Source organism: Apteryx rowi, unplaced genomic scaffold (assembly GCF_003343035.1).
Source record: "Apteryx rowi isolate R43461 unplaced genomic scaffold, aptRow1 scaffold_158, whole genome shotgun sequence".
Taxonomy (NCBI): domain Eukaryota; kingdom Metazoa; phylum Chordata; class Aves; order Apterygiformes; family Apterygidae; genus Apteryx; species Apteryx rowi.
The window spans coordinates 795,461-812,007 of record NW_020447841.1 but is presented as its reverse complement, the minus strand read 5'-3'; the positions used below and the strand labels follow the sequence as shown (position 1 = coordinate 812,007).

The following is a 16,547-nucleotide window of genomic DNA, read 5'->3' as shown; positions in this document are numbered from 1 at the left end:
GTGAGCTGGACTCGGCTGTGCTGTGGCACTACGATGCACTCATTCTGCTCCAGGACTCCACTGAGCAGTCACGGGGTAAACTGCGGTTGCTGTCCTCGGAGCTGTGACAGAGAGGACTCTGGTCTCTCTCTCTCTCTAGACACATGGCTTTAAACACGCACACACACACGAATGCATATCCTGTCATTTAATGAAAGAAAGAAACAAAATACGAATATTAGTTGCAAAAGTTCAGTGACTTCATTATAAGGTGTATAGTCATCTCCATGAGTTGGAACGTATTACTACTGTGGTGTTTTTTTTCCTTCAGTTTTCAAAATCCAAAATCAACACAGCAGTTGTGTGTGTAGGTTTAGGAGTTAAAGAATCTGAGTCAATAAAGAAAGGCCTTGGGAAATGATGGCACTGATCTGGTAAAGCTCAAAGAAATACAGATCTTTGAGCAGCTGCTGACAAGCTCTGGTAAACCAGGGGGTAGGAGGGTGTTAAAAGCAGCCAGTGAATGGCAAAACATACTGATAAATGACTACATAACACTCATTATTYCTAATTTAGTTTCTCAAACTCAAAACCAGTGGAATGTGTTATTGTTTATTATAATGTTATTATTATTTATTGCTTGTCATATAGTAGGGCTCAGAGGTCCCATGATGATGTTGTGTAAACGTATAGTTAAAGGGCTACATTTCTTACTTCCATTTTAAAGTAGCTTAGAAAGTCCTAATAATTTACTGCTTAATAAATCTTTATATATTCCTGTAGCATCAAAAACTTAATAGGTTATTACTAAACCTAGCAACTTATAACTTCTTCCATAGATGTGCTCATAAGCATTTATAGTACACAATATGCACATCTGAAACCTTCTGATAATAAGTATTAATCACTTATTAATTGTTCACAAATTATTAATAAATGAAAACTCAATAGATTTTCAATGTTACGAAAAAATTCACTGTTATATTTTCTTCAAGGGCAATATAAAAAGAACTTAACAGCTGAGCATTTAGCCATATAAAATTAGAAATCTTTCAGGAAGACTAGGTGTACTTGTTCAGTCCTTGAGACCTGTTGAATCTTAGCAGCTGAAATCATATTTATGAAAACAGATATTGAGTACCTCCTGAAATCAACCAATATAGCCTTATTATTGCTGAAAGTTTTCTTAGGCATTCCTATATTTCAGTCCCTGATTTTTTTGTTGGTGCTTGGCATATTATAGCAACTACTTATGTCATGCATACAACTGAAATAATGATATGTGTAAAACCTAATTTTGAATTTTCAGAGCTTCATACRAATTAATTTGTCTCAGCAAAGTCATCTATATAAAGATTTCAATTTGACAGAATTCACATAATGAAATGATAGATAGATATGTTTGCTTGTGACAGTAACATGAAGTTACATCAGGGATTAGAAGCCCTTTTTTCTAGGTACTGTCCACATACGCGATTAAAAAAAAACCTGTTTTGAGAGGGAGCTTAGAGTCCAGTATCAAGAGTAAGCACTGGTTATTTTCCATTGTAATTGTCTCTGAAATTATACACTTTAACAGGAATGATTTGTGGATTTTTTGCTCTCTTTTCCTACGCATATGTACTAACAATTTATACATTTGCTTTAGCCAAGAGCACTTTGTTTTCATTTTCAGGGGCTAACAGAATTACCAATGACTGTATTGATAATCTCAGGGCTATTTTTATATGTTGACTCTCTTACAAGCCTGCTCTGCTTAATATTAAAAGCATCCTGCAAAGGTACAGTAAAATGATATTAAGAAAATTTAATAAAGTGAGATCGGTGCATACATAATTTTTATGGGGAATTTTATGGGAGTTGTGTGCACACACTGATATGATAGTAGACCCATTAGATTTATTTGTAGCAAGAGTGCTGTCTCTGTAATAAAATCATGAGCTTGAGGTAAGAGTGATACTGCGTCACATGCTTCACTTGAGAGTTTTCCCTGTATTCTTCTTTATCTATTTTTATTGTTGCAAAACTTCTTAGAAGCTGTGGAATACATATAGCATGTACTGCCTAATGTACTGGCTTTATTTCCACCTTATAATTTTCATGTTTTATTGCATTACTTTTGTTGTCAGAATGTTTTGATTCCTTTTGCTGTTTATGCTCTTCCCATTTGCACTTTTGTCTGGTCTATTTATTATATATAAGAACATGAACAGCATCTTTCTGGAGGGGAGCTGCCGCAACATCCAACCACACCTGGTAGCTCAGAGATTTGGTAATGTCCCACTGCAGAGGCGATTGCTAAAGTTACGTGATTTCTTTTTTAACCTTTGTGTGCCTGTTTCTTACGACTGACGATAATGTCCTGCTGAGACATCATTATGTTTTTGCAAGGGATTTGTTTGTTTTCTGTATTTCGCTAATTATTCTCTCTCCTGAGACAGAGCATTGCATGTTCATCCAAAGAAGTTGTCATATACTCACTGTAAACAGTAGGCATTAGAATAATGGAAAGAAACATGTTTGTAATGTGTTTGTCTTTTTAATGTTTAACTGCACTATTTGAATTATTATGTAGTTATTTTAATCGCCCGCACATAACTAAGCCATCTATATCCATACAGATAGGAGAGGAAGGAGGAACACTGTTAATATATCCCTACTATATAGTAGTTGACTGTTACCCAGTTCTTCATTCTTATGTTCTTCTATTTCATTAATATTATCACTGGTATCTTACAATGTCCATTGGTGTGGAATTACTCAGGGATGTGTTATGACTGTTTTCTTCTCTAGGCCCTAGGCTCCTTGATCACCACTCTCCTGCCACAAGGGAGGTCATACAGTGGTTAAGAAGGCCTTTTGCTTTGAAAGCTCATAGTGATTTAAAAGATATTCAGTACACTTAAAATAGCATAGATCGTTCGATGTGGTAGTTTCATAAACTAGTAGAATATTTTTAATGGATTCATTGCCAGAAGGATGGTAGACAATCATGTACTTTCACCCACCTGCACAGCACAGTCCAAAGCATCTCATTTATGAACCTCTACATCAAACCCATAGCTTCTACTTGTGCGATATCAGAGCTCTTCAGAAGTTACCCTGTCTTGCTGAAAAGACTTTAAGGACTACAGAATTAACTGTACTCAGGGTAGTTGCTACAAAGGTTATTTGCTTTCATGGTTATGTCTTTGCATTTATTTATAATCTCCAGTTGACTAGTTTCAGCTTCCAACACATCCTTGGATCTTCTGATGCCTTTTCAGTTAGATCAGAGACTCACAATTAGGAATCTCTTCTCCATGTAGGTGTTTGCAGACTGGAGTAGAAAAATTTCTTTGCTGTTTCTTGGATAAACTAAATCAATTGAGCTTCTTAAGCCTCTTATGAAATATGTTGTTCTAGACTTCAGGTCATCAGCCTAACCTTTTACTGAACCTCATCCAATTTTTAGCCTCCTTTTAGAATTTAAAAACAAGAACTAGACTTTGGATTCCAGTGGGTCTCGCTGATGCTGCAAGCAGAAATAATCACATCTTCCAACTCCTACTTGATAGTGTTTCTGTATATAAGTACTAAGGATTGCTTGACCTCTTAACTATATCACTGTTCAGGAACTTCACGTTCATGAGACTGTCTTCAATAATACTATTGCACTCCAGGGTATAACCTCCCATCCTTGTAGCGTGACATATATTCTTTGCTCCTAAGTACATGAATCCTATGTTTTGTTGTATTAAATCAAGCCTCGTTCATACAGGCCCAGTTAACCAAGGGATACAGAACCACATGCATCACTGGCCAGTTTCCATCGTTAACAACTCCTTTGAGTTTTGTCCCATTTTTATTTTTTAGGAGAGCCTCCACGATCACATTTTTTGTTCAAACTATCCATGAATCTACCCCCCAAAATAAGTACCTGAACCTTAGTGAGAACACCTCATTTCAGGTAGGAGGCTCCGCATCTCCAAGAGCAGGGGCTGTTTTTAAAAGCTTTTTTTTTTTGCTCCTATCAGTAACAAAAAAGCAAAGGTAAACACTAGAGTAGGTGTATAAAATAGTAAAGGGGACAGACAAATTCCCTTGGTTCTGAATGTTTATCTTCCTTTTCTAGCTTCAGTGGTAAGTTGTGTCATTACCAAATCTGTCTCCTAACCTCTCCTTAACCTAACTGTGCTAAATTCCAGTGGTCTGTGAAAGTACATATTCTCTAGGTATAAGAATAGCAGCTGCAGTTACACTAGCTAGAACAAAAATGTGCAAGGGCTATCAGTTGTCTTGCCTGGAGGCATAAGATGATTGCCAGCTGGAGTTAGGAAGATGTGTTTCCTTCCTGTGAGGCATTACATAATTGTGCAGGTTTATTAAGTGTTTTGGGCTTTTTCCCCCATGTTTGTCCAAAATTTATTATACAAGCCAATGCCATAGGAAGATACCAAGCTAAAAAAGCAGTTTGGCTTGTGTATTATGGCAATTCCTTTTTATTTTATTTTTAATGCTGTCCAAAATAAAATGAGATTCACTGTGTGTTTTACCTTGTTAATTTTGTAATGTATTGCTTTTAACACTGCCCTGCCAACTTTGTGACGCAAATTTGACTGCAGCTGAGGAATATTGTTAATCCTCTCATTTCCTTGTGGGGAATCAAAGTTGAGCCAAATGAAATGTTTTGTGTTACGGTGTGGGGATTCTTGTTTTCTTGTAGCGTTGGACATAAAAAGCAAGTAAAAATGCTGGCTGCCAGGATCTCACTAGAGTGATACTGATTCTCCACATCCCATTTATGAGACACCAATAAAGCAAAGTTATTCTTTTTCATCTTGCAGCTTACTCTTCACCAAAGTAAAACTGGAATGGGTACATAAAGGACCTGAAGAGGCTCTGGTGACTTGCAGACATATGTTGCAGATGTGGCAGATGGTATATAATGTTTCACAGCACAGGTGGGCTTTCTCCATAGTCTAACAAGTTCAGATTTTATAATGAAAATGCATTTTTCTTCTTTAATTGTCCAGATACTGAAGTTACTTTGCAAAAAGGGTGATAAACAGAACTGTTTAAAAAAGAAACATGTAATATTTCCAGCCATGATTTAAAAAATAATAATAATAAAGCAAGATTTTAAGAAGCAGTTTGAACCAAGAGTTTCTGATCTGGATGTTTAAATTGAACATCTCTATCCTTATTCAGATGTCTAGAATGGAGGACTGATTTTCTTTTTTTTCCCAATAGTGCTGAGCATCTTTTTGCTGTTGTTCAGGTGAATGAGTCTGTAGTGCTTTTTACTACCCAGGAATGTGGAGGGGAGGCACAGTCCTGAGCTGAATAAGTTAAGATATGTGAAAGTTACCAAGCTGATTTTCCTTCCCACCCACTCTGGATGTTGCTCCAGTCATGGTACCACAGTACAACTATCTTGGGAAAGTTATCCTGACACTGTACTTACCTCTTACGTGTAATGTCCAGAGAGGTTGTGTCTGATGGGAAAGAACAGCATATTTGATGGCAACAGTCAYGTCAGCAAGTTGCTGAAAGTTTGTAGTATTCCCCAATTTGTGTACGTATTTACATAGGCCTTATAAACACCAGAACTGTATGTACAGAATGATGCATATCTATGTCTGTGTTGACCTTGAGGTATTATTAGAAATTCCTTGTTGGTTCAGCTTATCAGCAGCAAACCAAGCACAAAAATCAAGACACTTACATAGCAGAAGAGAAATGGCCTCTTACAGGCTGGAATTGTTGATTTCCATAAGCCCTAGACTCTTTATGTAAGGATTCAGTCTTGTACCTCTCATGCGAATAATCTTTATGCTGTAAGTAGTCCTCATGATGCTGAGCAAATCCAAGCTGAACAGACAGGACTGAGTAAGACTTACTCTTGCAAGGGAGGACTGCAGACTGGAGAGTGAAGAGAGTAAGTTGGAGAACACACAAATAGTTCAGCCATTTGTACTGCATTTGGGTCCCAAGCTGTGTTTTGGCCCTTACAGTTAAAGAGCCAAGAGGCAACAGCTTTAGGCTTTTGATAAGCATCAGCCATACAAGCCTAAACAAAACAAAAATGAGGGTTGTTTTTAGGAACTCCAATGTATATTTCACTGTTATTCCCAGAGGGACTTTTTGGCTTTCTAAAAAAAATTCTTCACGCCACATTCTTTATTGGGAGGTACTGCTTGAAAAGTAACAAGAATGAAATTGGTACCTGCAATATTAAAGACTGAATTCAGTGACCCAGGAAGCCCCTTCTTTGAAGCAAACTGCAGCAGTATCAACTAACAGTTACAAAATACTCTGGGTTGGGTTTTCACAGGAAATTAAGGGAAATTTTTGTCAGTGGGAGTTGGACGCGGACATTTTTTAGAGCCTCTTGAAAAAGAGAAGCCTGCATTTGTATAAAGAAATTGAGATCTGGTGTATACAACACTTCACTAGTTCAATCAGTAGCTAATCACCCATACTGTTAAGTTGCATTTTAGTTACATTTGGTTGCATTTGTATGACTTCAGTTTCCCAGCTTTGCAATCTTTATTATGACTTTCTCTGTTGGACTAAAGAGTCTTTCAGTGCCCAATATTTTCTCCCCAGGCAGGTATTCATATGCCATGCTCCAGTCCTCTCTTGTCTTCTTTCTGATAACTGAATAACAAACTAAATAACAATAACAATAAAGTGTTTCCTTCAGCTCTTCTTGTGACTCTTTTATTCACTTTCTCAACTACTTTTTAAAACATGGACATTGGAGCTGCATTTGGCATCCCACTATCAGCCTTTCCATTGTTGTATGCATGTGGCAAATGATTTGGCTACTGTCCCTTCTTTGGTGTGTGGAAAGGCATTCTTGGTTTAAGGCCTTGTGCTGCAGTTTTGAAGGAGGAGCTCATGTTCAGCCCTTTTCCAGGGATTATTAAAGCCTCTGGGAATTATTGTTTTGCAGGATATRCTCCATCTGCTTATTAGGCTGGGATTTCAGTCTGTTTTCCCAGTTAAAAGGCCATGTCATGGGCTGTATTAAGATGCATTTTGTTGACTGAGGCCATCTCATCAAGACTACTCTGAATGCTGATCTCCTGTTGTCAGTTTTTACTACTGCCAAACCTATGCTATCCACCAGTYTCCTCAGCTGCCCTTTATGTAGGCATATAATATATAATGTATATAGGCATATAAGTCAGTGTTCAGCCATGTGCCTAAACACTGACATCTTGGTGCTGAACTAATGCGTCAAAACATGTTTTACCTCACGTTAGTTATATTTTTAAGTGCCTCTGCCATGTTCCTGTGTACATAATGCACCAGCAATAAGGGGATATTCCTGCAGTTCCACGAGTAGTCCCCAGCCAAGGCAATAACAGTTGTGCAAATTCTGGGTAGGCMAGACAGAGGTGCAGTACAGAGAATTTAGTTTTTCCTTACGTCTGCCACAGCAAGATAATTTCAAATGGCATGTCAATGTGTAAAACAGTACAGAAGTCAGGGAAGCCCAGTCAAGGCTAGAGGTTTGTGTGAACAAATCTGAATGGCCAAGAATTCAGGGCCCACTAACAGAAACTATAATTTGGATTACAAAGCCCAAGTAAAAGGTTAATTAGCTATTGTAAATATGATTATGACTATGATGAATGACAATAAGTAGCTTTCAATCCTAGACTGTATAGCTGGTAAGGACAAGACTTGTTTGTTTTTTCTGTTGTTCTCTATGATAACAGAATAATCATGTTTAAAACCAAATAGCAGTCCCAAGCTAATTCTTTTGCTAGCTTAATGCAAATTCAAAGGGAATCTTGTACAATCCATACCAAAGGACTGATTAGACTAGAAAACTAGACATCAGAGCAATCATGAGTCTGTGATAACTTTTTTTCCTGGGGCAATATTGTCTAAAGGCTGAGCTGCACACTTGGTAGTGTGCCAGAAAAAAGTAGTGAGGACAGTCACTTCTCCTTTTGATATTTTGTCCCTTAATGGATGATGAGAGGAGATATCATCACCATCTGATCCTAGGGGAATGGCAGTCTATGTGGTGACAGGAAGGCTCAGGAGATCTGCATTAAGTGATTTTCRTTTAGGCACCCGAGGTTTTATCAGAGTTTCCCTTTGGAAGACCTCTGCTGAGAACAGAAGTCAAGTCAAAGAGCAAACCAGATATTCTTCCTTTCATAATGCAGTACTATGTAGTAGCTTTTATTTTCCTCCTCCTCCTCTTACACAGGAGAAGATAATCCCTTTGAAATGAAGAAATTAGCACCTGTATGGAAGATGGTAATTGGTCTGTTTTGAAAGGATTAGCGTAGCAGACCTGTGAACAAATCCTTTTGCCGATAAACCCAAGGGACAGTGCTTCTTCCTGGTGTGTGTTGGGGGGGGCGCTGGTTGGCCTTCTCTGATCTGGCTCCCAGCTGGCAACATGGTCCTTGTGCAGTGGTTCATGAAGACCTCAACAATTACATAAATCAGTGGTGGCGCACCTCCTGGAGCCCTTGCTGGGCACTGTGTCTCTGAGTATTTGATTTCTGCTACATTTGGGGGGCTGGGGATGTTAAAATGACACATTCAAGAAGATGATTGCCTGCACCACGAAGGCTGAGTTTTCAGTTCCAGTAGAAGTTAGATGAGATTATTGCCTGCTCTGAGGAAAGCGTGGTCTCTCTGCTGAAAGGTGACTAGATAACACGGGTTTGTTTCTTTACAGTGGCTCTGAGAAAGAAAGTAGTGTTACAGAAATGCCGATGATCAAAAAGCATAATGGAATGCATCTCTCACTCCCGGATGCTCATGACACTGATTCTGGTGAGGAAACAAGATTTTTGCTTTCCCATCCTAAGTATGTACTTTTGTGAGAGAAGAACGTGTTATTTTCTGGTGGGGAGTCAGAAGGTATGGACTCTGCTCTTGGACCTGTCTCCAGGGCCGCTTCTGTGCTGCTAAGTGTGTCACTATGGTTTATCTGTACCTCGGCTTCCCCATTTATAAAAACACAGACAGACATGGATTCCTACTTTCTTTTACAAAGCTCTCTGAGACAAGCATGAAATGTATTAGAAGAGAGTTTATTATACTTCTGCAATAACTAATTCAGTCCCCCCCCCTTTTTTCCCCTCAAATTTAACACTTTTAAGTGTCCTGTTCATGCCAGCTAATAATATTCTTGTTTTGGAAAGCTGAATGTGAATGTCATTTTCTGTTAGAGGATGATTGGGTCTTGGATTTTTACATAAACTGTGTGATGCTTACTATATGGTAAATATATAGCAACAGTAACACATATTGTCGGATGTAAGTAACTGAGACATCAAAGCTAATCTTGGCAGGAAGGGTAAAGGAGACTTTCTAACAGTGCTTCTGACTTGTGATTTTATCATGAGTCTCATGATATTTGGTGTTTCCTTTAAAACCCCAACTCTCAAAATCAGATAATTATGTGAGAAACTTGCCTTTTATTTTATTTTATTTTTTTTTAGGGAAGCAACTTTCTACCCTTRTGGATATAGAGAAACACTTGGGAAAAAAAAAGAACATTACTGGTTCAAAAAATGGACAAAAAATATATGAAAACTTATTTATTTTTAAAAACTTTTAAGCAAGCTTCATGCTTCAAGGTCAGGAGATTATGGTTTGTTCAGGTCTTAATCTTGAACATTTAGTACTGGCAAAACTGAAGTCACACACTCAGCATACATGGCTGAAGAGGAGCCAAGTTCCTCAGTGTTAAATGTATGACTTTTATTCAATTATATGTGTATAGCCCCCATTTACACTCCCCTAATGTTTAAAATGCATTACAAGGTTAGGTCTTGAGCACACCAACACTCAGGCACATTATTCACACATTATTCAGTGTGTCTGCTCTTACTTTTGTTTGCAGTGTTGAGCCCTTAGGGTCTGTATTTATGATATTGTAATCTTATTGATTCTATATACATATATTTATGTAATTTTTAATCTGCTTATGCCACTTCTCTTGTATTACCCTTTGCTGAGGTGAGTCTCTGTATTTTGTTTAAATCCTTTTTCTCATTGTTTGTATGTATCAGTGTTCTATAGTATTTGGCTTTTAAAGGGAACAGGACAAATACAGCACAGGTGAAGGACAAATACAGCACAGACAGGTAAAGGGGATATACTAAATAAATTACAGATGAATATGTGCAGTTTGGCATGTTAAGAATGATCTGGAAAAGTAAGTGAATGTGACAGGAAGACGTTTCCTGGTGATACAAAATCATTTGAAGGTAATTGTGAAGATTTGCAGAAATATCCCCTATCATCCCTGATACTGGTCAGTAAAATGGACTTTCAGTTTCAATGGATACATGCTGTGAAAATGGTTTGGAAGATACTGTAGGTAGTTTGCAGAAACATCTCACTAAGCATTACTGGAAAAGAAATAGAAGACAAAACAAAATATTATTATGCCACAGCACATATGTTATCCATCTAGTTCCTGGTCTGCTACTGAAACAGTGCTTGGCTTTTGGTGCTCAGACTGGTTGTATCCTGGATTCATCCCTGCTCCTTCAGCTCTAGCTAGTGTTTAATGCTATGTACAGGATACACTTGTTCTTCGAGGAATCCCTTGCCTTGCTTTGTAATTGTATGGAGAAAGGAGTGTGGCCAGGCTTGAGCTACACCCGTCTTGCAGCATGGTTTGAGTTTTTTGAGAATGCTTGTCACCAGCGGAGCCTGTAATATTTTGATGTTCTGGGGTGCCACCTTCCTAAGAGCTCACTCCCACGAGCATCTCCTCCCCAGTCCTCTTTTGTAGCTTCTTCCAGCTTTCCTGCCTCCTGCTCCCTCCTCTGCTGCAGACCTGTAGCACCTCCTCCTGAGCCAAAGAAGACAAAGCTCAGGCACGTTCGGTCTCCATGTCATGCCCTCTTCAAAAAAGCATCTAGGTTGAGTGTCTGTCCCAGCCTGCTCTTATCCCAGTTCTAGCAGCTAGCATGCAATGGAGCAGCTGTAACTCAGCACAGAGTGCTGTATGCCGTGGTGCTGCCTGCCAAAAAGAGCAAATAAATGTAAAGTACAAGCTTTAAAGCAGCTTTTCACACACATAAAGTGATTTGCACTGAATGCAGTTTATCTGTAGCCAAGAAAGGTTTTCCTTCCTTGTCCTTTGAGAATCTAGGTTTCAGTGCTAATGCACTTGCACCCACGATGGAGGTAAGGATGGCACGTGTCCCTAAATTATGCCATCCGCCATAGCTTACAAGTGGAGCTGGCTGCTGTAAGCCGAGGTGCGTGGCTTGCTGCTTTGCAGGCTCTGCTGCCACTGCTGTTCTCCATCTGCAGAAAGCAGGCAGCTGGATGTATTGTCCCGGTTGGGGCCCTCTTTGAACATAGTAGGAGGTAAGATCGGAGAGTGCAGCTCTAGCCCCCGGAGCTGCATCTGCTGCTTACTGCTTTGAAGGAGGGAGGAGATCTGATTTTTGCATCATCCTGGAACAGGCTGCAGTTTCCATCGTGAAATCCCCAGGGAGTGTGTGGCAGTATCACTGTAATGCACAGGCGCTCTGTGATCTCTGGGCTTGTCACTGAAGGGGGGGGATTACTGCGTCTGGGTTTGACACTGTCCTCTCCCTCAGTTAGACCACAATGAGATTATTTGCTGTGCTAGAATTTTAGTTTGGCTGCCAGGATGATTAATTCCTCTCTATTTTCTTCATCTCCTCCTGACTGAAGCAGCATTCCTAGCTAAATTCACTGATTGCAGGCAGCTGCTTTGCTCTTTCATTCTTTTTGTGATTTAGTCTTATCTTATAATGCTATTCCTGAATTGATTTAGACTAGGGAATTCTGTGTTTCTTATAAGCCTAGTAAATCTACTGAGGTTCATTTCTATTTTGATTTCCATTTTTTTCATAGATGTAAAATGTTAAACCTGGCTCTTCTTGGTCTTATAACAATCTTAAAACAATGTTTTAAAATTTTTAGATATATTTTTGTATAGCTTATACTCTGAGCTCATCACATCAAAAACAATTTTGTTATGTTTATGATTTTTTTTCCAAAATGTGTGGAGGACTTTATTGCAAAATGTGAAGTTTATACTTTGTCTAGTGGAGTTGTTAAAAAGAGAAAGAGACTATACTAAAATAACAAATTGATGTGATATCTTCTTATGCCAACATTTGTGTGTATTTTGAGACATGACATTAAAGTTCTGTGAGGCAGGTTTTGTGGGTTTTTTTAGCATAGAAAGATCCATATTTCTTTAGGAAGAGACATTTTGTAATGAGACATTCAGAGACGTTTTTTAATGTCGCTTGCTGTTTTTTTGCTCTCTCTCTCTTCCTTCCCCCCCTCCAGATCAAAGTGATATCAGTGTGATACATGCCTGCCTCCTCTCTGAGGAGACTGCGTGTTAGATGTATAATCTCTTTTGGCTCCAGCAGTGTTGTGTTGAAGAGGCTGCTGCCCGCAGTTTGCCCCCGGGGTCACCATATTGCCTTCCTGCCATTCAGATCTGTTGCTGTGCCACCTCCACTCAAAATAGGCCAGGCTGGCAAAGACCTTCTCTTAAAGTGTTTATTTGGGCAGACAAGCATTCAGGAGTGTTCCTGTGAGTGGTTCAGCAGGGATGGGGAAGAGGAGCAGTAACAAGCTTATGTGTGTAGGCTGGGATGGGGGGAGCCTTTTCAGCTGTCATATGTGCGACTGGAGCAAGGAGTGTATCTGTGTCTGATACCATGCAAGGATGGGAAGGGATCCCCTCATCTCTGCCTAGTGTGGTTACCTTCCTTGCTTCAGTTTGAATAGGAAAGAAAATAAACGTCAAAGGACTGGAATGCCAAAGGCTGTTAAATGCAAAGAGCCACCACTTTAAGTGCTGCATAACTTGGGTTCTCTCTTTATGGCTGTGCATTTTGAAGCACACAGCATTGAGCAAGATCATCCTCAAACTGCAGTCTTTCTGCTCTTGGAAACTACCTGAGTAATGAAGAGAAGGGAGGAGAGGAACAGCTAACTTGTATTTCTTGGAGGGCGACTAACTCAGTGATGGTCTTTTAAAAGCCTGCTTCATGCAGGAAGGATGCCTTGTTAGATCCTAAGTGGCTGTTCAGCCTCATGGTAATGTGTGAACTTCTCCAAAATGCACAAAGTTGCCTTATGGTGGCATAGTCTCCTTGGATTGACTTGGAAGGAGAAGAGGGTTTCCCTGAGCTCTAAGGGTGTAAATAAAACACCACCTCATCTGTCCATCTAATGCAGTCAGAATAATTCTCTACGTTATGTACAGGTACTTTGAAGAAACATGGCTCCAGAACGCCTCTCTGAAACAGGGCAGTCTTAGCAAGCTTTCAAAGCTTACTAACATGATGAGGAATGCTAATATGAGAATCTGGTTAGATTGGCTGCAAAATCCCAAAAGCCCATGTAATTTAAAGTTTGCCAATTTAGAATGCAGAAGGCCAGTTCTAACTTTGAAATGCTCCTAAACAACATCAGCAACCATTCACGTGGCAATTTTCATGTTGCATATCCAGTGGAAGAAATTCTGCTGGGGCTTTGGATTACTTGGGATGACTGCCTATTAGTTTTTCCTATATAAAACAACCCTTTTCTGACTTAGAATTCCTTGGAGTCATGTTTCAGTGAAATATCTCCTAAATGGAGGGAGGGAGAAGAGTATGTGTGGGACGGGCAGGGGGAGGAATTCCATACAGTGAAACAGGCTGAAGATTGATCTGTTAAATAAACTGTTAAATAAAATAAATTCTCTGTACAAAGCTGAACAGCTTTTACTGTACCATTAAAGCCATAATTACTACATTACTGCTTTGTCATCTCTTGGAACATTAGATCAGGCATGTCTTTGAAAACATGTAGGAATTTTAAAAATGCATCTAGGAAGAGCACATTTGCATTTTCCAAGTGAGCTGTGGGAGGCGCGTGCACTGAACACTGCAGGGCTGTTTTGAAGTTCTTCTGCTTAAAATGAATGGCATTAGTTAACAGTGAGATAATGGAACAACTATTTCCCATAGGCTGGGAGTTGCATTTGTGGCCTCTCCCTAGACGTTACTCTTTCTCACAGGCAGGCAGCATTGCCTTGGGTTACATAAAAGCTATGAGCTATATTCTGCCCTGCGCTGTGCAGGTGTCTTTGCAAACACGCGTGCACAGGAAACAAGCCTCCCCTCACGCCCAGCAGAAGGCTGGATTCTAGCTCAGCGCTCACACGAGTGCGGGCCAGGGGACTGAGCTGCTTTGCCTGCTGGCCCCCATGGGTGATCGTCTGCTGGCAAGGAGGTGTGGTCTGGCAACGTGTCTTCAGCGCTCTCCAGCTGGAAAAGCATACAGTTCCTTTTAAAAAGACCGTTTCGTGTGTGTGTCCCTTGACAGGTTTTTTGCCCTTCTGTCCCTTCCCTTTCCCAGAACCATCCCAACTTCTCCAAGTGCCTATTCCAGGATCTACTACTTCTTCAATGTTGGTTCTGCAAGAAAAAGTAGGATTTTAACTCCAGGATCTTGTGGTCTACAAGGTCAGCCTGTAAGAATAAATTGAAGAGTGATGCTAATCAGGGCTAGTGCTTCAGTCACAGTAACTCTATAGAGAGAGCACTTGTCAACCTTAAAGTCATGTTAAACCTATGTATATTAAATTAATTATTTCCCAAAGCTGTAGAAAACAAACTCTGATATCTCATTTTGTAGCTTCTTGCTTTGTTGTTGCTCTCTTGGTCTTCCTTTGAGAGGCTGGCTCACCAACATGATCCTGCATGCTGTACTTGAGACTATGGTCTCTGTCCAGGCACTATTTCTGGGAGCAGCATTTGATGTGATGTTTTGTTCTCAGAGATGTGGGTGCCAAATATTTTATTCTTGCGTAAATGTTATAGCGCATAGTAAAGGTTAATATAGTCAAAGCACTGAGTTGCTCTGCTCCCCAAAGTTAAATGAAAAAACAAGCTGTCTCTAAACCAATATAACAATATTGATGTCACTTCAAATCTGTGCGCTGTGTGAATGGTACCTACCTACTTTGTAGTGTTTTACTAAGATTTTACATTAATGGGCCATATTTTGTAATTGTATGGTGACGGTGTGCTTATAAAACAGGTTATTAATAGGTATTCTTAGGATGTATTCAATGATAGAATTCTACTTTCCAAACAATAAAAATACRGTTGCTTTCCCAATGGATGTTAAGCAGACCTTTTTAAATTACTGTCTGTCTCTTAATTCAGTTGTTTGAGCTGCAGCCTTTGGGTAATTTAGCAGGGTTTTGGGTTTTGTTTTTTTTTTCAATAAATCTACCTTTTATAAAGCCAGGTTCTCCAACTGGTTACACCAAATGTCAGTGGAGTTCTTATGACACAAAACTGATGCAGTGGAGTGAAGAATCAGACCTGTTGTCTAATGAGCCAAAGAAATATTATAAAGTATAAAATGCACTGTTCTTTTGAATTTGTTTGGTCTGTAGGATCACAGCGAGCCTCTTCTGTTGCTGCATCAAGACTGGAGCAGGCTATGTCTGAAATAACCATGCAGAGCACTGCACTGAAACAAGGACCTATGCAGCTGTGGACAACTCTTGAACAAATTTGGCTACAAGCTGGTAAGTCCTGGTGTTTGTGTACAACCTGGAATTCCCTTCTCTCCATTCTCCAGTGGCAGAGACCATGCAAAAACTATTCTTATAATTGAGTTGCTTGACATCCTCAGCAAAGGCTGAGGAAGCTCTAATTCTGAAGAGGTTATCATTTTTTTTCTATTTTCTTCACACTTTAAAATACTGCTTTGTTGATACTGTCTGTATATCTCATATTCATGAAATTCGAAGGTGACAGTGTTTCCCACTGGGGTTTTTGGAATCAGTTTGAATGACATGACATAAATATTAACGGAGTAGTTGAAATCAGGGCTGCTTCCCCGTTTTATACCAGCATAAAATCTGCCCGTCTAACCCAGTTGTTTTTGAAATAGCATTTATGTCATTCAATCTAACAAATATGTAATTGGGGTAGTGTGATTTTTCAGCTTCTTTCTGTTTTTTCTTAATACATGGAAAACTTCAGTCATCACTAAAATATGTTTTTAAAAGAAGAGGCTAGGCAGTTCTTCATTAGCAAATGGTAGTTGATAGGGGTACTTATTTTCATTTTGCTTCTTGCTTCCCCTTAATAGGAGTGGGCAAGCCATGTATTAAATGTTATTAGACTGGGAATGTTCCAGTCTTAGCTGAGTTTTAAGTGAAAATCAGTAAATAAGAAAATCCTCCACTCATTTTTTCCATGGCTGTTTGTTCCCAGGGACTTGTAGGTCATGACTTGCATGTCAGTTTGAGACAGTCTTGCAGGGATATCACAGCAGCGTTCATAAAGGAAAAGAGAACAGTGAGAAATAACTCTACCCAGGGGTGACCTCCAAACTTGTGAAAGGGTTTTATGTAGGACACTCGGTGAGGAACCAAGTTACACAGCATATTCTGCCATTTGCATTCCAGCATTTCAGGACTGATTAAATATTCTGACCCTGCAATTTTGCTCRTAGAGATGCAGCTTTTCTTCCACGACTGGGCCCACAGTTGTGTGATTGAAATTACGTTTGAGTGCTGTGAT

General features: G+C 39.4%; 1 protein-coding gene across 8 annotated transcripts in view; it reads left to right on the top strand.

Moving 5' to 3' along the window:
• Window positions 1-16,547, top strand: part of TTC7A (tetratricopeptide repeat domain 7A) — a 192,874-nt gene that overhangs the window by 122,086 nt on the left and 54,241 nt on the right. For all 8 annotated transcript variants that reach the window (XM_026059482.1, XM_026059485.1, XM_026059481.1 and 5 more), the window contains 3 exons: window positions 4,806-4,922; window positions 8,675-8,772; window positions 15,410-15,544. In XM_026059482.1, coding sequence (XP_025915267.1) covers window positions 4,806-4,922; window positions 8,675-8,772; window positions 15,410-15,544 — 350 coding nt within the window. The remainder of the gene's footprint in view (window positions 1-4,805; window positions 4,923-8,674; window positions 8,773-15,409; window positions 15,545-16,547) is intronic.